A 20,782-nucleotide genomic window follows, 5' to 3' on the forward strand; every position below is an offset into this window, starting at 1 on the left:
GACTCAAGAGCTAGGTGAGAGGACGAGAGGGAGAGAGAGAGAGAGAGAGAGAGAGAGAGAGAGAGAGAGAGAGAGAGAGAGAGAGAGAGAGAGAGAGAGAGAGAGAGCACGGCAGACGCCGCCTAAAGGGGGTCGGCGGATGGCAAAGGGAAACAAAGTATGGAGGTTACTGGTGACTGGACACCTATGAGAAGTAACCGCGTGGGGGTAAATATTAACCCCTAGTAGAATCCAAAGCGAGGTGCAGAGGAAGAGCGAAGGACCCAGAAACGAAGTAAACAACGGAGAGGGGATTGCAACGCAATGACCTGCCGGGAGGCAGGGATTTTATACTCCCGGCAGCGTTGCGTCTCGCGTTAGGAGCTGCGGCCATAAACACAAAAAAGGGACTAAAGCAACCTTCCCCCATGACCTCTCAAACTCCAACGCGGAAGTAAACGCCAGTCACGGCGATGGCCGCGACTGCGAGTGACAGTATGCCCCCCCCTAGAGTGCAACCCCCCAGGCCTACCTGGGTGCAAGCGATGGAACTTTGCCAACAGTTGAGGGGCATGTACATGGGAAGCTGGCTCCCAGGAATCCTCCGACCTTGGGAAACCCTTCCATGACAGGAGGTATTCCAACCGACCATGAAGGAATCTGGAATCACGAATGGCGGAAACTTCGTATTCCTCCTGGTCGGTTGTAGTGACAGGTAGTTTCCGGCGGAGAGACCGGTGATTGGGATCTGAATAGTAAGGTTTAAGAAGAGAGGCGTGAAAAACAGGGTGTATGCGTCTGAGAGACGGAGAGAGTTGTAGGCGATAGGCAACTGGATTGACCTTGGAGAGGATGGGAAAAGGTCCCAAGAAACGAGGAGATAGTTTAGAAGGCCTTGTCCATCTGGGAAGGAATCTGGTGGACAACCACACTTTGTCCCCCGGTTTCCATGAAGGTGTATCCCTGCGGTGTTTATCGGCCTCGGTCTTATTCCGCCGTCTGCAATCCGCCAAACTCGTTAATGCACTGTCCCTGGCCTCCTTGAGATTACTTAACACCTCTTCTGCAGTGGGAGAGTTGGAGTAACTGGGTACCTCGGGCATTAGATAACGCGGGTGAACGCCATAGGTACAATAAAAAGGTGATAGGCCAGTGGCACTGTGCTTGGAGTTGTTGTACACGAATTCCGCCGTAGGGAGTAGAGAAACCCAATTATCTTGGCACTGGGAAATAAAACATTGCAAGTACTGCTCCAAAGTTGCGTTGAGTCGCTCCGTTTGGCCGTTTGTCTGGGGGTGAAACCCTGAGGATAGGGCCCTTTCCATCCCCAATCGAGTACATAAAGCCGTCCAGAATTTGGATATGTACTGGCTTCCTCGATCGGATATAATCTTGTCGGGGAGGCCATGATGCTTAAAGATATCTCGGGCAAAGGTTTCTGCCATTTTGGTGGCCGAAGGGAGTCCTGGAAGAGGAGAGAAATGGGCTAGCTTGCTTAGAGAGTCCACTGTCACCATGATACATGTGCATGACTCGGAGTCGGGAAGCTCCACTATGAAGTCCGTGGAGATGAGACCCCACGGGCGAGTCGGCATCTCTGCTTGGGTAAGAAGTCCTAGGGGCTTCCCGGAAGCATATTTGACACTGGCACAAGTAGGGCAGGTCTTTACGTAGTTAAACACGTCTCTCCTGATGTTGGGCCACTGGAACGATCTCGAGATGAGTTCCAACGTACCATTCCCACTTCGGTGTCCACCTAGACGTGAGTCGTGACACCATTTAAGGATTTTCCGGCGCAGTGACCCCTCAGGAATATACCACTTCTTCTTGTAGAAGACCCAGCCGTCTTTGATTTGGAAAGGAGAATCAACGGAAAAAGAGAACTGGGGAGCCTCTTGCGCAACGGCAGCCTTGACCTCCTGAAGGAAAGAACTCACTGTGGCTAAGATCCGATTTCTGTGGAATAACGGCTCAGACTTGACCGCTACCGTTTCCAAGTGGGAATCTTTGCGAGACAAAGCGTCAGCCAGACGGTTGAGAGACCCAGGGATGTACGTGATCTGGAAGTCGTACTGCGAAAACAGGTAGGCCCATCTAGCTTGTCTGGAGTTAGAACATTCCATGTCCTGTAAAGCCTTGAGGTTTTTGTGGTCAGTGCGAATGAGAAACCGATGACGGGCACCCATGAGAAGGTGCCTCCATTCCTCACAAGCCAATTTCATCGCCAACAATTCTTTCTCCAAAACCGAGTAGTTGAGCTGGCTGGGAGAAAGAGTCTTAGAGAGATAGGCGACCGGATGCTCCACCTTGTTGAAAGACTGAAGCAACACTGCTCCTACAGCGATAGCGGAGGCGTCCGTCTCCAGAATAAATGGAAGAGTTTGGTTTGGATGCTGCAGAATCGGGGCAGAGCAGAAGAGGGTTTTTAGATGACAGAAACTTCTTTCTGCTTCAGTAGACCAGGAAAAAGGATAGGCCGTCTTCTTGAGTAGGCGGGTGATGGGAAACACCACCTCTGAAAAGTTCGGAATGAATCTTCGGTAGTAATTTGAAAGACCCAAGAACCTCTGAACCTCCCGGACAGAGGTCGGGGCCGGCCAGCCAAGAATCACTTGCATCTTGTCAGGATCCATGGCGATCCCTTCTTCTGATAGCACGTATCCCAGATAATGTACCGAAGGTACCGCGAAGCTGCACTTCTCCTCTTTGACCAGAAGATGGTTTTCCTTAAGACGCTCCAAAACTCGTCGTACTTGTGCTATGTGTTCTCTCATATTAGGGGAAAAAACCAAGATATCATCTAAATAGATGATGACCGAGATGGAAAGCATGTCGGAGAACATCCGGTCCATGAACCTCTGAAATACCGCAGGGGCGTTCACCAAGCCAAACGGCATTACCTTGTATTCATATAGGCCCAGAGGAGTACGAAACGCAGTTTTCCATTCGTCACCCTTGGCTATCCGCAACAAATGGTAAGCGTTTCGTAGGTCCAGTTTGGTAAAGATTCGAGCACCTTGCACTGCCTCAATAATATCCGTGATTAGGGGCATCGGATACCTGTCACGGACTGTCACTGTATTTAGACCCCTGTAGTCGATGCAAGGTCTAAGATCGGTGGAATCTCTTTTCTTTATAAAAAACAAAGGGGCTCCTGCTGGAGACTTGGAAGGTTGTATGAGACCATTCTCCATGTTGGTATCCAAGTATTTCTGAAGCACTTGTCTCTCGGTCTGAGTGAGGGCGAACATCCTTCCGAATGGCACCAAGGCATGGGGCTCCAGGTCGATAGTGCAGTCCTCTGGCCGATGGGGTGGAAGTCTGGCATGGAGGCACTCCTGAAAAACGTCTGAAAAATCTGAGCAGAAATAGGGTAAAGCATGGATACCTACATGATTATTGGGAAACACCTTGACTGGCTGAAGATCAGCCCGACCTTCCAGAGAACAACAGTTAGTAGCGCAATATGGGGAACTGAAGCTTATTTGGTTCTCGGTCCAATTAATCAGAGGATTGTGTCGTCGGAGCCAGGTAATGCCCAAGATGATGGGAAAATGAGCCGCTCTGATAATATCAAAACTCAGGACTTCCTTATGTTGGTTGATCGTCAAAGTGAGTTCCTCAGTGGTATGGGTGATAGGACCTGAGGACAAAGGCGAGCCGTCTACTCCTTCCACCTTCTGACCTTCTGCCCGGGGAATTCGACGGAGGCCCACCTTGTCAGCCCACACGGTGTCAACAAAGTTCCCTGCCGCGCCACAGTCCAACAGAGCCAGTGTCTCCTCCTGATGGTTTCCGAGGTTGAGTTGTACTGGAATGACCATTAGCCTGGAATCTTCCTTAGACTCGGAAGAGGTCACTGACAGAGAAACATAGGGACGATGGAGATTTCTTAAAGACCCTCGGTCGTTTGTCCCTACTAACGCCGAGGGTAGTCGTTTCCCGACCTCTTGTTTGACAGTTCTGTGCAGTCTCTGAGAAAATGCTGCTCTGATCCGCAGTAGGCACACAGTCCTTTCTCTCTTCTGCGACGTCTTTCAGCAGCGGACAAGGGCGCCCTGGTAGCACCGATCTGCATAGGTTCTTCCGTAATGATGTTAGTAGAGCGACCAGGGAGAACGGGTACAGAGGGGTCTGAGTTATGGCCAGGAGTCCTTTGCTTACGACGTTCAACTCGTCTCTCCTGAAGGCGATACTCGATGTGAAGAGCAGCAGAAAGTAGATCTGTGAAAGTAGGAGAACGAGGAGACCTGGCTAGCTCGTCTTTAATTTCTTCCTTCAGTCCTCTTCTGAAAATGGCATACTGGGCTGTCTCGGGCCATCCGGCCCCGGCTGCTAATGTCTTGAAAGAGGAGATGTATGATAACACGTCTAGCGAGCCTTGCCTGACATCCAACAGGTCTTCGCAGGCTGTAAAGGAGAGCTCTGGTCGTTCGAAGGTGTGCTTGAGAAGATTCTGAAACCCCGGATAGTCCTGCAGAATGGCGTTTCCGCTAGTCACCAGAGGGGTGGCCCAGGAAAGAGCGTTTCCCGTCATGTTGGTTATTAGGAAACCCACCCGGGCCTGATCTGTAGCAAAGGTACGGGGTCTGAACGTAAAGTGAACCAGGCATGCTTCGAGAAACTCCTTTACCTTCTTTGGGGAGCCATCAAATTTCCCCGAGGACAGTGCCATGGGTGGCAATTCCGAGGGAGTAGGTTCCCTAGCCGCAACCATCTGTTTAAGCAAAGCGTTCTCAGTCTTGACCCCTTGTAGCTCTTGGGACATCGCTTGGAATGCCTTCCAGAGCTCTTGGACTTGTTCGTCAGCTGACATCGTGATACTCTTTGGCGTTGCAATCTGTGACTGAAGGGGTACCTTTGACTGTGTTCCCTCCGTACCCACGTTCTCCTCACCTGGGCTTTCCGAGTCGATGGTATCTTGCAGGCCTCGACGTGCCAGGTAGTCTCTCTCTTTCCTCTGGTGCGAGGGCTTGTCACGGAGAGAAGCCACTGTGGCCGCTGGGTGTGAACAGCGGCACAGCGACCCCCTCTCCGGAATCAAACCAGAAAAAGCAGGGAAAAACCCACTAGGGGAAAAAACCCTGATAGGAGGTGCCAAGACTGTTCTCAGAAGGCCAGCAGTCCACCGTAGCGGTCGACCTGGAGAGAGGCGAGGGAAACAGCAGCTGGGAGGTCCGGACTGAAGGTAGAAGTCTTCCGAGAGGCACTGCGGAGGAACACGGGAGCACGGGAGAGAAAACCCCGCGATGACCAGACTCAAGAGCTAGGTGAGAGGACGAGAGGGAGAGAGAGAGAGAGAGAGAGAGAGAGAGAGAGAGAGAGAGAGAGAGAGAGAGAGAGAGAGAGAGAGAGAGAGAGCACGGCAGACGCCGCCTAAAGGGGGTCGGCGGATGGCAAAGGGAAACAAAGTATGGAGGTTACTGGTGACTGGACACCTATGAGAAGTAACCGCGTGGGGGTAAATATTAACCCCTAGTAGAATCCAAAGCGAGGTGCAGAGGAAGAGCGAAGGACCCAGAAACGAAGTAAACAACGGAGAGGGGATTGCAACGCAATGACCTGCCGGGAGGCAGGGATTTTATACTCCCGGCAGCGTTGCGTCTCGCGTTAGGAGCTGCGGCCATAAACACAAAAAAGGGACTAAAGCAACCTTCCCCCATGACCTCTCAAACTCCAACGCGGAAGTAAACGCCAGTCACGGCGATGGCCGCGACTGCGAGTGACATAGGGATGCAAAGATTTTGGAATCCACGTCCAACAGTGCAATGGGTCTGTAATTAGAAGGCTCAGACTTCACCCCCTTCTTAAATAAAGGTGCAATAATAGATGATTTCCAGGAGGAGGAAGCAATATGCATAGATAGAATTTATTTAAATAACTGTGCTACTATTATTCAGCCCATTGGGTCCAGGAACTCTGGAATTGCTGCATTGCATAATCAAACTCCTGATATCCCCTTTGTCGAAGTTTAGATCCCATTCAAAAGACCCATCAATCATTGATCTCTCATTTACCCCAGCTATAAATAATTAGGAAAAATGGCCCGACAGATGGTTTCCAAAATATGGTTTTCCTGGACTACATACTGAATTGAGGAGACAGAATTAGTACATTTCCAAAAATCAATATCATATTTCCTTATTTCCTAGGGAGTGCTTTCAACATGGATTTCCTGTCCTTCTCAAGCATCCTTGTACAAATAGCCTTTATACTGTTTTAATGCTGTTGCTGTTTCATAGTTCTAGTACACATTGCGCAACGCATTAGCCTTCTCGCGGGGGGAGGCAAGCAAGCTCTGCTTGACTAACCTCAGCCTAGATTGTATGGACTTTTTAAAATCCTGTACTTCCCTATTAAAACAATGGGGGCATCTCAAAGCTGTTTTATTTATTTAATACTTTGAACCAAGATACTTTAAACACATTTTTATTGTGTTTAAATAATAAATAATGTTTTATTGTGTTTAAATAATTTTATAAAATTCTCGCTGGGAAACAACATGTGTTTGGGGCTGAGCTGTGGCACTGCCCATTCTCAATTGTAACCTCCTATTAAAACTCTCAATATTCCTCTGGGTCCAGCGTACAATATGAAGCCCCTTATTCACCGTGAGAGCTGGTGGCCAGAAGTCCCGGGCAGGTAAATGAAAGGAGGCAAGCTTAGCAAAAAGAATGTTATGGTCACTAGCTTCTGTTGGGAGAATTTCAAACCCCTGGCATTACTCAAAAATGGACTCAGAAGCAAACAAATTATCAATAGTGGATTTAGAGCCGTTACTATGCCAAGTAGCAGGTCCCTATAAATTGCCCTCAGTATTACAATTGAAACAGAAGAGGGACCATATTTCACTTAGTTCTGAGCTGATAGGCCAATTGCCTTACCCCCCTTTTTACCTTTCCTTCAAAACATTAAAATCACCAACACGAATAACATACTCATTCTCGTATTTCCCCACCCAGTTTTCCGAGATCCAAGCCAAATATGACAGAAATAATCCCAACTTCTGTACAAAATGGTTAAAATATCCATTGATCATTAGCAAATTAAGCAACCCTTGCAGAAGCAGATCATGGACTGCCAGAATGCCACTCATATAATTATCAAAAACTGCAAACCTCTCAGCCCAAACAGAATTGACCACCATTAAGAGAGCCCCCTGTGGCTGCCCCAATTTCCCTCTCCTGGCCCTTTGTAGGACACACCCAAACCCTTCAAAAGTGGCTTGCTGTAGAAGCCACGTTTCTTTTAACACTATGATGTCATGAGTTCTTAAATGTGTACAAATATCAGCATTGTTCAGCAAGTTATGCTTGCTTATGCTAGCCCTCATTATTCCAAGAAGCGAGTTTCACTAGAGTTTCTTTGCTAAAAACCCAGCGTCGGTTTAGCCACTGACGACCCATCTCCAGTTAATAGACCTGGGAGCCATGCCCAATTTTGAGCAACATTTTCCTCTTCATCTTGAATGCTGATAAGCCTAAAGGACCAGTCTTGACCAACCTCCCGGGAACACATAGGCTTGTCCGGGGAGTGGCCTGGGGTGGCACGTGCTACCACTGGAATCTGATTGGCCACCCCATTATGCAGACGCGTGCGTGTATGGATGTGTGTGTGTGCGTGTAAGTGTGTGTGCTTCTACTTCATACCACCCCTGCATAAGTTAGTACCCCACTTGGGCCACCCCAGTCAAAAGAGTCTGGGCACGCCACTGCAGGAACCGGATATATGCAACCACCCTGATGTTATTAAACCAGAAATGTCAGTCAAAGCGCCTACAATAACCGCCCGGATATTAGAGCAGTTAAATTAAGAAATGTCAAATTCTTTTCTCCTAATGTCTTCCGCAGCTGAAAATAAAGATACTCGTACCATCCGAGATGGAATACTTATTACTACAATAAGGGTATGGAGTCGATGATGAAATCAACCTGGGCCAAATCACCTGTTTCATAGTAAAATTAGGGAGACCCACACACCTTTTGCTGCTTTAGTTCCATGCCCCTTTGTCCTCTCTCTGCCATGGCAGGTCCTTTCTTAGTAAACATGAAAGAAGGAGTTTACAGGCCGGAGATAAGCCCTCAGTCTAGAGTGCTCTTTTTCATTGTGGCATACAAATATATGGTTTTACTGCAGTATCTTTTTGAATAAACCTTCTTGGAACATAGAGTTGTGGAAATATCGACACTGTTTTTGTGAAATCAATTTTATCTGTGAGCTCATTCTTTCAGAAATAAATGGTGGGTCGTAACCATGATGGTGGACCACATTTATTCCAATTACCATGGAAAAATAATCTCCTTTCTGATGCATACATTTTTTCCGTTTGATGCCCAGGAGCAGACGTTGAACACAGAAATTAGCAGATGGGGTGTTCAGCAATTTTATGATGGGTGGATTACCAGTGGCCTTTTCATCCTTATGGTAGTGTTGAAATTGATTTCTAAAAATACATGGATTCTCTATGACACGAAGATGACTAGGTGATGGATAACCTAAGAGCGCAAGGACCAATGTTTGCCAATAAAATATATGCTGCGTGTCATATGGTCACCTTGTACCATAGGTGAATTTGTGGTAAGCCCTTTAAATGCCTCAATCTATAATCAATTGAAGAGGTGGGCTGGTGAGCTATACTGTGAATCACATGTGTCAAAGTTCTGTGTTTGAGCAGTAGAATAGCTTTTGAAGGCCCTTGCTGCAATAGGAGTCACAAAGCAAGGAGCAGTGATAATATTAAAACTGATGACTATGATTCATAAGTATGTCCATTTAGGATAGTGGTTGCAATCCAAGTCTTGGAAGCCAAGGAAATGAATAGATATTTGTTCCTACTTCACAGAACTGAATAGAAGTAATTAGGTTCCATGATGGAGAGAATTTAGGGGGGTAAATGAAACTCCAATTGAAGGTCCAATCGTAAACATGTTTTTTGTAACCTTGCTAAATGGTTTGCACTAGCACAGGTTATATGTACATCAATTTGCTTTCAGCTGATCATTACTTGTCATACAGAAATGTTTCTATTACTTGGGGCATCACCATTTTAATTTTTAGCTTGCAAACAATAAAGGCTGCATTCAATCCATGTTATCCCGCAGTAAGCCTTACCATGTCTGCCTTAGCCATTTTTTTTCAACAGGAAAAGCATTAATATCCATGAGTTTTGTTGGAGCATTTTAGGCTGTACTCATCCTGCTTCGCTACGAAGCACTGTTATTACTATTCCAGCTAATAGTTCTTAATTGATCATCGTCAGAAGGATGTAAAGCTGAGTCAGTCCTGCCACAGGATTCAAACTTGCGAAGCACAGGCAGGCGTCTTGTGAGAGGCAAGCATTTAACTCATGAGCTGTCTACCCAGGTTGTCCAGCTCTTCAGTGAAGAAGTTAGGGAGGTTGCCACAATCCGTATATATCAGTCAATTAGAGAACACATTGTACTTAGGAAGCCAACCGTGACCAACACTTTGTAAACATTCAAATACATAATGTCTTTAATACCTTACCTGCTTCTTCAGTAGATCCCGGATTTCCTTCAGAACTATATTTGATTCCCTCATTTGTGAAAGCATTTGTGTTTCGGCATGTCCTGCTAATAAAAAAATACGTACCACAATTAAAAGAATTACACATCAAATGTTGTCAAATATAGCAAGATATACATGTCTTTATTAACGATTTTTTCAAATATAAAGTTGTTTTTTCACTTCTGGTGTCTTCAACTGATCTGTGTTGAAATTATGGTATCAATTATTACCCTCTCACATATTCCTTACTCTGTGTTTCTCCGTGCTGGTGAAGGTCCAATGGATGCTTGAGAAAATTAAGATGGCCTTTTGGATTTTCCCAAAAGGGTATTTCTTCCTCTGCACTGAAAATTAATGACTTTGGACAACTATTATAACAGTCTGCTAGACCACTAGGAACACAATGTAATTTAATGTTATAGTTTTGATTAAGCAGTCAGAAAATAATACAAATGTTCATATTTCAAGAGGTAGCCTCTATTTGTATTGACTGTTTTAAAAAGATAGAAAAATGTAATGGAAACAATAAACATTTTCTTCTGAACTGGGGCTAAACCATTATGACCAAATTGATATTGCTTGCATGCAAATCAGACCAGGTAGTACAACTTGCTAGTTGTGCCACTGGACAGTGTCTTCACCTCAGTGATGATGTCCAATAAGGCAGCAACACATCTGTATCTGCTTGTTCTACCAGGCAGCGGAGCCATGTCTTTGATTTTTGGGCTGAACTGCTCCAACAATTATGGCACATTCAACATTCATGGCCAGATGGATTTCTGAATGGTATGCTAAAGCTCTATCTTGCAGACAATAACTTCAGATCCAGGGTACAAGCCCTTATGTCATCTGGATGGTGGAAACACCATACTGAACAGGCAACCAACCTTCCCTCTGGCACTGATGGGATGCACCTGCCACATCATGGGCTGCCTCGTCAAACTCTCTGTGAATTTGACCACATTACACCTATACGAATCCAACTACATCATTGCCCCTACTAACATCCATCACCTTCAAGACTAGATGTGTCATTTTGAAAGCCGTTTCCTCACCTGCTCCCTCCTATGTAACGGACAAGGTCACCATCTCTTATGGGCAACCCTCCACAAGAAGCCATGACCTGACCAGATTAGAGCTCTGAAAAGGCAAAAAAGAAAAAACTGGAAAAAGGCTTTCTTGATATATGTCTCCAAGCTGTGGAACCATATACCTTTCACCATGATCCTAGCACCCACCCTCAAGCAATTCGGAAAAAATCTCAAGCACTTCCTTTACACACAATAGACATGGCTGATCTCACGTCCTTTCCCCCCTCCCCTCACCCGGTCGATACCACCTTACCCCTGATTACTGCTTCTGTTGCTTGACTGCAATGCAGCACAGGCCTGAAGTAACGGTTCCATGTGATAATATCAGATGGAAAAAGTCACCAGGTAGTCGACTTTTTTTCCTGACTCCTAAAATACTTTCCCCAAATATTCTAGGAGAAGTACAATTTTATATTATAAGCTCCAATCCTAGTATATTTGGGGAAGTGTTTGACTTTTCTTTAATGTCACCCCCCTGGTGGCCATTTCCCAGGCGACTTTATCACTGAACACCAAAGTAACTTGTGCCCCTTTCTTGTGTTCCTGTTATGTTAAAATCGTTTATAAAGCGCACTTACACCATAAGGTATCATGTTATGTTATGTTACCTTCACTTATAAAGCGCACGGTCGCCCGAAGGCATCATGGCGCTGATGAGGAAGCTACCGAGCAGGAAGAACAATAGTAGGCAGGGAGCTAAAAAAGAGTTGTTTTCAGGGCTTTCCTGAAAGCCAGGTGGTTAGAGGTAGACTTGAGTGGCGGTGGGAGGGTGTTCCACAACCTGGCCGCAGCGATGGAAAAAGCTCTGCCACCGAGTCTTTCCCGGTGCTAGACCGGCAGAAAAACAAGAGAACAACTGATGAGGATCTAAAACAGATGAGTTTTAAGAGACCGACGAAAAGCCAAATGATCAGAAATGGTTTGCAGGGAATGAGGGAGAGCATTCCAGGCCTTAACTACCATAACCCATAACTGAAGGAACGTCCGCCCACACAGGGCAGCCTAAACCGAGGGACGTAGACCAGAAGAGCAGACTGAGAGCGGAGGAGGCGCGAAGGAACATACATCGGAAACTTCACCTGAAGATACTTTGTGCCTACTTTGTAAAAAGCCTGGTGAGCAGTGCATAAAGATTTAAAAAGCACACGTTTTTCAACAGGAAGCCAGTGGAGCTGTTAAAGTAAGGGAGACATATGAACCCCCCTTGGACGGTAAAGAATCTACCTGGATGCAGCATTCTGAAGAAGCTGGAGCCGGTATGGGAGATAGCAAGGTTGGCCAAGATAGAGCGAGTTACAGTAATCTACTGTACTAAGTGCAAGAGCTGCTACAACCGGAGCTTGAAGCTGAACCGGGATAAAAGGGAGAACTTTCCACAGAATGTTTAACTTAAAGTGGCCATCCTTACAAATCTACGCAACCTGATCCTCCATAGAGAGATATGGAACAATTGTTTTACAGTTCTCTGCTGCTTTGTGATTATAGGTCCATGTTGAATAGATATACCAACAAACAAACAAAAAAGAAAATTAATATTATGATAGAAAGCTTCTATGCTGTACAAAATCATGGATGATGCACCCTTATAATTGCATAGTCAAGCAAAAAAGTATGCCTTGCTGACCGGAGATATTTCCCAAATGTGCAACACAAAACTGTAGTGGGATTTGTTTTTTAATATGTCATTTAGAACACAGAAAACACCTATAGAATGGGAAAACCAATGCATTGTGTTACTCTGAAATTCATGCAGCATATGCATTCTATGGATACACATTCCAAAGTGGCATTATATAAGAATGTAATTATGCCACCATTGGCGCTCTGAAATGGCAAATGGATGGCATATGCTGATGATACGATCCTATTGGATTACATGCCAATAGGACTTCAACATTCTATTGCAGCACCTGCCATATATGTTTCTCGTAATAAAAGGAAAATTAACACCAGGAAAACAAAGGTCATGACATTCAGCAAAAGGCATCAAGATAGTACATTTTGCTAGAGGCTAGACACAGAGACTTTGGAAGTTGTCAAAAGCTATATCTATCTGGGCATTTCCATGACATCGTCCTCGAATAGCTTCAGCGTTGGAAATGATGTCTCTTGTAAAGAGATGAAAAGATGGGGGTAATCAAGAGCTGCATCATCCAAAGCAGGGGAGTAGAATATAGAAGGCACTATTGAACTCTACAGTCTGGGAATCGTCCCATGCCTTTTATATGCTTTTGAGACCCTCCACTCTAATAAGATAAACTGGCTAGAAAAACTGGAGGGTAAATTAATACGCTCCATTCTGGGAGTCCTTCCATGTTCTGTCAGTGGAGGCTTTATGCTGTGAACTGGTCACCACATCTCTGCGGATGATGTGGTTGATACATACAACAGAATGTTATGTTACCCTTAGGAGGCCAGAAACTGAAGATATATATCTTATGCAAATGTTCACCAAGGATAGTGGTCAATATATTCAGAATCTCTTATACCAAGACTTGTAAAATATGGTGGCCATGTTCCTGGATGGAATAGACATGTTACCACCGACAGGGATAAACTACCCATTCTTCTCTGAAGATTTGAAAAAGAAAGCCCTAATATGGGACTGCTTGCAAAATATAGATACATTAGGATCCAAGAAGATATATAAAGAATTCTCAATCCAGGGTTTACGCCCTGGTTCTCCTTGCTCCTATTTATTAAAATTAAGCCATGTAAGTGATTTCAATCTGGCACTCACCCAAGTCAAAGCCCAGCATATAGTGCACAACTGAAATCCTTATTTATTTTTGTCTAAAAGTTCAATATTCTGAACGATGTACCACTCATATTACACCCTTCTCCTGGAACCCCCCCCCCTCCACCCCCCCGGTCACACTGAACCAGGAATCAGGCTGGTTTGCAAAGGTAAATATTTATTTATGTATTTAAGATTTAATCACAAGATGTTTTAATATATAAACAACAATCACCAATGGGGTGAGAGAACACTGAATAATATATTTGATACATGAGGAGTAAGTAATGAGAAAACAATGTCAGAAAATAATACCTTTGTGTTGGTTCAGATCAGATAGCACTGTGCTTAGCAGTTCCCTCTGCAACACTCCTCAACCCCCCAAAAGGCAATGTAAAGAGATAGGAGGAGAGAGCAGGTATTCAGATCAAACAGTGTCTCACTTCCCCCTGCCCTCCTTACACAGAAAGATAAAAACGAAGTGGGCTCTTCAACCGTCAGGATGACTTTTAAAGTGACTGAGCAAGAACTCTAAATGTGTGGAAAAATGCTTAAATTATTCTAAATTCCTACGGGAGCCGCTTTGAACAGTTGCACAGAAGCACAATCAATGATTTGGTCAGCAGAAAAGAATGGAAATCTTAAGGTCCCAATCGGAAGCAGTTTAGAGCTATTTCACACGTGTAAACATTTCTCAAAATGAACATTTGTGGCAAACTTTTCATTGCGCAATATTCGTGATAACGGGAGAATCACACTGAGTTGCAGTTGGGTTATATGGATAGCTATGGATGTTGGGTATAAGTAGGAGTTGAAATAATTTTGTTTCTATCACAAAAACTGAGGGAGTTATGGAGGTTTTAGTAAAGGTCGTTTTTGTAAAATAGGCGCAAATTGAAGCCAGAAATGCACTTTCGAAAATGACAAATGGGTTTGCTTACACTAGGGGATGACTATGAAGAAACGAATATCACAAAGGAATGTTACAGCCACTGGATCAGGGTGACCCACCTGATAAGGAAACTCGACTTCTCCAGATGAGAAAAGGGTCAGCGCAAAGATAGTTCTAACAACACTGGTTCTGAAGGAAACGTAGGATGGGTTGGAAAGGGATAAGACAAGGCAACGATACTCCTAACAATACTGGTTCTGAATGAAAGATAGGATGGTTCTGAAATAGGGATAAGACTATGCAAAGTCCATATGCTATGGGACACAATTCTTCCTATTTATACTCACTGGATAAGTTTTTAAATTAGACTGTCAGTTCTGGTCACGGATTGGGTCTGGTCTAGAAAATACAGCACCTCAGGCACAGGACTGGATCCTCTAGGCCGGTCGCTGGATTGGCACAGAATCTGCTCTCCTGGTCTGTGGGTAATTGGATCAGCTGGATGGTGAGTTCCTCAGGCAAGCCTAGTGGTGGCAAGCCAGAGAATTTCTGGATACTGGTTCAAAATGGCCTTCTCACACCACACAGCGGTTTACTCAGTGGGGAGAATAAATTTGAGGATTGGGGCCTTGTTGGAAATCAATAGTCTGTATTGCTGGCAAGAGATTTGGCATCTGGAAGAATATTTAAAGCTGGATGTAGGAAGCTGGATCAGAGTGTTTTTCCGGAATCAGGAAGGTGGCTGGATTTGTGGGTCCCTATGTGCTCTCAGCTGTCTCTATTAATGCCTTAAAACTTACATCACAATGGGGTGTATGGGCCGGCTTAGCTAAGCTTTCCCCTGTGAAAGGTGATTGGGTCAGATTCTACTCTCTGCCTTGATAGGAGGAGAGAAACAGAGTGTCATCTTTATGGTATAATTTTATGATGCTGAGAATCCACCCGTAGCCACTGGAACACAAAGTCTAATTTTGGCAAAATACATATTTACACATTTCCAACCTCTATAAAAATCACACACACAGATTGCATATTTTATGGAGTATCTGCTCATCCAAATCTCGCAGCTGTAGGATCTGGTATCAACTTTCTACAGAATTTCACCCTTTTCGCTATGAACACAATTTCCAATTTTTCTGTATATTTCCACAAGTGTGCGTGTTTAACATAGGGATATGCTTGTAAATTTTCACAATTCTAACAGCAATACATTTTGTGTAAAATCACATATCTTGCCATTCCTGTCCAGAACATGTCACACAGTTCTGCCGCCTCTTCACACGTGCAGTCAGAAATTAAATGAACTCTGTCATTTTTATATTTTTCACCATTTTGAATAGCAAGTTATAAGTATTTTAAAAAGTGTTCTTTGTTCATGTTTAGCAACAGATGGTTGCTTGGCTCCGCCTCTTTTTATCTCCATTCAGTCCAGGAGCATGCTCCTCCTTGTTTGTTCCTCCCAGAGGCCATTTACGACCCTCTTCACACTTCTAGTTTCCTGAGCTGCAGCTTGTCATTGTTCCTTTGCTCTCTGTAACAGATTCTGCCCTACCATGCAATTAACTCCCTGTGAGTTTCTGCTGAGGGGAAGGCCACCCCTCTGGGAAAAAACCTGCTTTCCCAGTTTTTTTCAACTTCAGCCAAGCTAATTACTTCTTAAACCTAACAAAACCCACATTTGTTGCATCACAAACAAATACATTTCTTTCTTGGCCTTAAAATATGTGGAATCAAAAACACAACTAAAATCTGTATTCCTTTTTGGCAACAATCCTTTTTATGTTTGCTAATTCAGCAGACTTTTGAGTTTTAGGTCATTTTAAAGCTGCCTTAGTACTCCTCTGACAGCTGTCATTCAGGTCGCCCCGGGTACTGCACCCAGATTTTGGCATAGACGCTGTCAGTTTTCACAATGTTTCATTTGATACATGGATTGTAGCACCAGGCAAGATTGTGAATGTTGAAAGTGTTGTGTCATAGGCATTTTGGAGTTTTTGGCAACAAAACAAATGTCATTTGTAGGCAGACATTTGGGTTTCATTTGCAAAGTGCTGCTTCTCTCTGTGCACTCTGTTTGCTGGTCATGGAGCCCACTGGCACCTTTTCTGCAGGGTGTGCTCTATTCCCCCTGCACATGCACCATGGAGGGCAGGTTGCGCATCCTTCTTTTTGTGTGCTGAAGCACACGGTTTTTGTAGGTTTTTGGCACATAAAAGGGTTTTGCCATCATTGTTGCTGTTTCTTTCCCCATAACTGGCAGGGTGATGCCGCATAGCGGAGTGGGTCAATACATCCAACAGCCACAGAGAAGAAAAACACCTTATTAGTTACTTGATCCTTAATATCCTCCCCACTTTGGACTATTTTGGAGTTTGGAAGTGCATGAAAAGGGAAGAAAGACTGTGCTGACTTTGTGGCCATAAAAATTGAGGCAAGCAGACATATTCTCACTCGATGTACTAAGTTATACGAAAAATATAGGACGGGCTATGGAAGATTTGTTTCTACCTCTTAAGAACATAAGTCTGACCAGCTTTGGAGTACTTTGGAAAAGAGTCATTGGTCATCGCTATAGCACAATCCCATGTCTGATGGGAATGTATTAAAATTATTGAGAATGTGAGATTAAATTATGTTGGATCTTTAGATGCCTTGTGGGACTGATATTGGTCTTGGCTCCTTTGGTAGAGAAGTAGCAAGTAAATTGGTAAATTAAATTGGAAAATGTTTCGTTTTAGTTAAGGCATGTGTTCATTTGCAATCATGTATTATATGTAGAGTTTTTTATTTTTTTTAATTGTCATATAGTGAAATGATGTTTATTTTTGATGTGTAGTGTTTAAGGTTGGAAATGACTTACCAATACACTTAATCAAAAATAGAAAAATGGCACGTTTTATGCACACATACTGTAAATACATATAGTGACTGGGTCTTTTATCCAAAAAACCCTAGATAGATCCTAGTGCCACTGGACCAATCCCTCCATCAGCACCTATAAGTATTGTCGTCTTTTCAATTAATATAGTTATTAGACATGGCTATAGTCAAAAGAACTCTCTATCAGAAGAAATATCAACACTTCAAAAAATTCCAGCCAGAGTTTGGATCCCAATGCTGGTGTAAATGAATGTGAATTTTGAAAATAAGCATCTATACTGTAGCGGGATAAGATGTTTCACTTGTTTAGAAATGTGCCTTGTTAGTGGTGGATGCTTGGTTGCAGATCCACTAATCGCCAACTGATGTCATGTGCATGAAAGAGGGGTGAGGAACTTTGACTAAGTACTGAATCTCAAACATTCTATGCTATGTGTATCCTTCCACAGGCAAAGTACTGTGTTTAAAACTGATCCACAAAACATGGAATATTGTGCATATTCATGCTCCTTGCGGCAGGAAAAGCAGTGCCTGCCCTTATTAAGTGCGTTGGTGTGAGAAGTCGTGATACTTTTTTCACTAAGTGGGCTTGAAATATCAAAACATATCACACCATAAAATATGATCTAGTTATATTTAACAAAGCTGAACTGATCACACAGTGGAAGAGTCCATATATATATGCTTAACATATCATGTTTAATATGTTCAATCAAAACACTAATGTGGGATTAAAGAAGGGGTGTGTTCTTTCACCCCTGCTTTTCTATATTTATATTTCTGACATGCCAGACAATCTAAGACCGGGACACTCTTTTCCTCCCAAAATAGCTCGACAACACATAATACAGCGGATGGGTTATGCAGACGACGTGGTGTTACTTGATCACACAATGAGAGGCATGAAGAGGACCTTAAATCTGTTAATGGATTACTCAAGGGAAAATAATTTGCTAATAAATTAAAACAAAAAAAGTCATCCTATGTAAAAAGTCCACACATTAATCTGCTGTTAAATGGAAAATGCAAGATATGAACGTTGAAAGCACGGTATCTCATTATCTCTCGACCTCTTACTGAATGTAGCTTAGTGGCTTTATACTGTAAAAATTGTAACCCTCACGTTTATTCCTTAAATTCTATAAAATCTTATATTTTTGGGATGCATTGCTTAGGTAGCAATAAACTTTTCTTCTTACTAAATGTGACAGAGATATGCTTAGAAATTTAAGATAGCAATTTGAATCATGAAAACATGAAAATGATCCACTATTATTATAATTATTCTTTTATAACGCGCTTAATGCCGGAGACCAGTTTCTAAGCACGAGACCGGGATTCAAACCTGTGTTGCTATGCAAGGTCTTGCTCACGCTGGCACTGAGCTATCCTCCTGCCACTTAAACGTATCACAGCATAGGAGAATATTCTCTATTTTTAACAGATCACGCCGGGGAACATTGCATAGATATGCCTAACATATCAAAATATCTAACGGCAAACATTGTTTTATAGCTATGTTTAAAATATCTAGACCAATCACATTATAGAACATTGCACACAAGTGCTTAACGACCCACCATAGAACATTCCATGTACATGCTTAACAAATCCAACAGACCCTACAATAAAACTGTCATATGTAGCTAAACATATGCAAACAGATCACACCATAGAACATTACATGGATATAAGTAATACAGCCAAGCAAATGATAGGACACAGATGTGGGCTAAACACATACATATATGACACATTAGAACATTCCATGTGTATGAATAACATACTGAAACAAGCAATACCATAGAACGTTCCATAGGTATACTTCAAATAGCCAAGCAGATCCTACTGAAGAACTTTCCTTTGGTACATGTAACATATCCAAATAAATGACACTGTACTGCATTCCACGGTGATGATTACCGTATCTAAATATATTGCAGCAAACCATATTCTATCAGTATTCTTAAAATATACAAACAGATCACATTGCAGATGAAGGCATCGATGTGCTTCGCATATGCAAGCAGATCACGCAGTCGAACATTCCCCGGGTACTACAGGCATGCAAACACAACACACGATACATACGGAATCTAAGCAAACTCTAACAGAACACAATGCACAATCCCACCCAGCGAAGCTAAGCTCCCCAGAACATGGCGGCTGCGATGCCAGGCACATGCAAGCAGAACATGCCAAGCAACTGACAGTGTAGCCAAGCACTATTTCACATATGGGATTCGCCTGGGCAGGTTATTCCTATCTGGGCAGAACTAACTGCAGACCAACCCTTCTGGGCTTTACACATGCCCGAATATAAACTACTGTAGCGCTTGCCTAAGTCTTCTAGCCATAGTCAAACACATGGCCAGGTGAGATGAGCATAGCCCTGCCGGACGCTCCCCTCCCTGCCGTTCTGCTCTTAGCAGTAAATAACAATCGTTCGTGGGCTATGAAATGTTACCACTGAAGCATTCACCAGTAGTCGGTCATCGATGTACCGTATTTCCTTAAAACATTTTAAAGCACACCGAATGCTTTTTTTTTTAAAAAAACAGGCATTCTTAGAACTACTTTTCGATCCCCCACCTGCCCCCATTAGGGCCTTAAGTATGCGTAATTTTAAATGAGCTACCCGTTCACAGCGCTGAAGCGTGTCTGCTCTTTTCCTGGACACCTCCTGTTTTACTATTTTGTGAATGTAATGCCTTGCTGTTGGCAAGGCATCCCTGCGCGCCGCGGTGTGCTTTCCTGCAGACGTGGGCTCCAAGCTATTTTATCGGTGTTATTTAAACAGACGGCTATTCCGAAAGAATGTCCCTAGCATCCTTACCCCGTCCACTCGGCTGCTGACTTGAAGCACAATAAAAAGTCAAAAAGGTAACAGCCCAAAAAAAGAAGAACATTTTGGAATGGCTGGACACTGGAGGCTTCGATCTGTGTCGAGTTCTTCCCCGGACCTGTGTCAGTTCAGCTCTCCTCGCTGGTCGCTCGCATGTGCAATGGGTGCAGTTTATGAACTCACTCTGTTTCCCCTCTCGGTTTTATCCTCTGATGCTGAGGAGGGAGGGCGCTCGTCACAACTTGGCTGCTGGTTCGGAGAGTGTAAAAGTTCCAGAAATAAACAATACGCTAAAGGCATCACCCATGGGATGCAGTTAGCACACGTTTCTGGGGTGCAATAAATTCGCCGTTTGTCCAAGGTGAAGGGAGCATAGGGAAAAGGCTCTGATTGCAGGGGGGATATTCATCACACTGAGTCCTACTCTCCCTCGTCACCTTCTTTACATTCTTTGTTTTCTTTTTCTTTTACTTTTTTTTAGCAAGGGACTTCGCCCCCCAACCCCATCTTCCGGTTTCCCTTCTCTTGTGCGCTCTTAAATAGCACCCAGGAGCATTGTTCCAGTCCTAACGTATCCCATCTGTGGACCACTGCGGCTCATTGTCCTGAACCCTGTGGGGCGGGTGAAGGTGACGAGGAAGAGTAGGACTTGGTGTAATGAAGATGACCCCCTTTAATCAAGGCATTACCTCTTTCCTATCACCTATTTTACCATGCAAACCACACCCACGCGATTCATAAGGAGCGGCTTCTCCAACTCCAGGCCTCGAGGGCCGAATCCATGCTAACCCGTCAAATTGCAACAACAGGACACAAAGCATTGTGGGACT

At 43.9% G+C, this 20,782-nt stretch overlaps 1 protein-coding gene across 2 annotated transcripts in view; it reads right to left on the reverse strand.

The window, feature by feature from the left end:
• The window catches only part of COMP (cartilage oligomeric matrix protein), a 676,605-nt gene extending 656,485 nt beyond the window's left edge, over positions 1–20,120 (reverse strand). The window contains exons 1-2 of one of the 2 annotated variants that reach the window (XM_069649319.1): positions 19,944–20,120; positions 9,487–9,569 (exon numbers count right to left, since the gene is read on the reverse strand). In XM_069649319.1, coding sequence (XP_069505420.1) covers positions 9,487–9,569; positions 19,944–20,016 — 156 coding nt within the window. In that variant the 5' untranslated portion in view covers positions 20,017–20,120. Of the gene's footprint in view, positions 1–9,486; positions 9,573–19,943 lie in introns of both variants that reach the window. The other variant, XM_069649318.1, reaches the window with a different exon arrangement.
• Between the last annotated feature and the right edge of the window lie 662 nt (positions 20,121–20,782).

This window comes from Ambystoma mexicanum, chromosome 1p (genome assembly GCF_040938575.1).
Source record: "Ambystoma mexicanum isolate Mex_15411 chromosome 1p, UKY_AmexF1_1, whole genome shotgun sequence".
NCBI lineage: Eukaryota > Metazoa > Chordata > Amphibia > Caudata > Ambystomatidae > Ambystoma > Ambystoma mexicanum.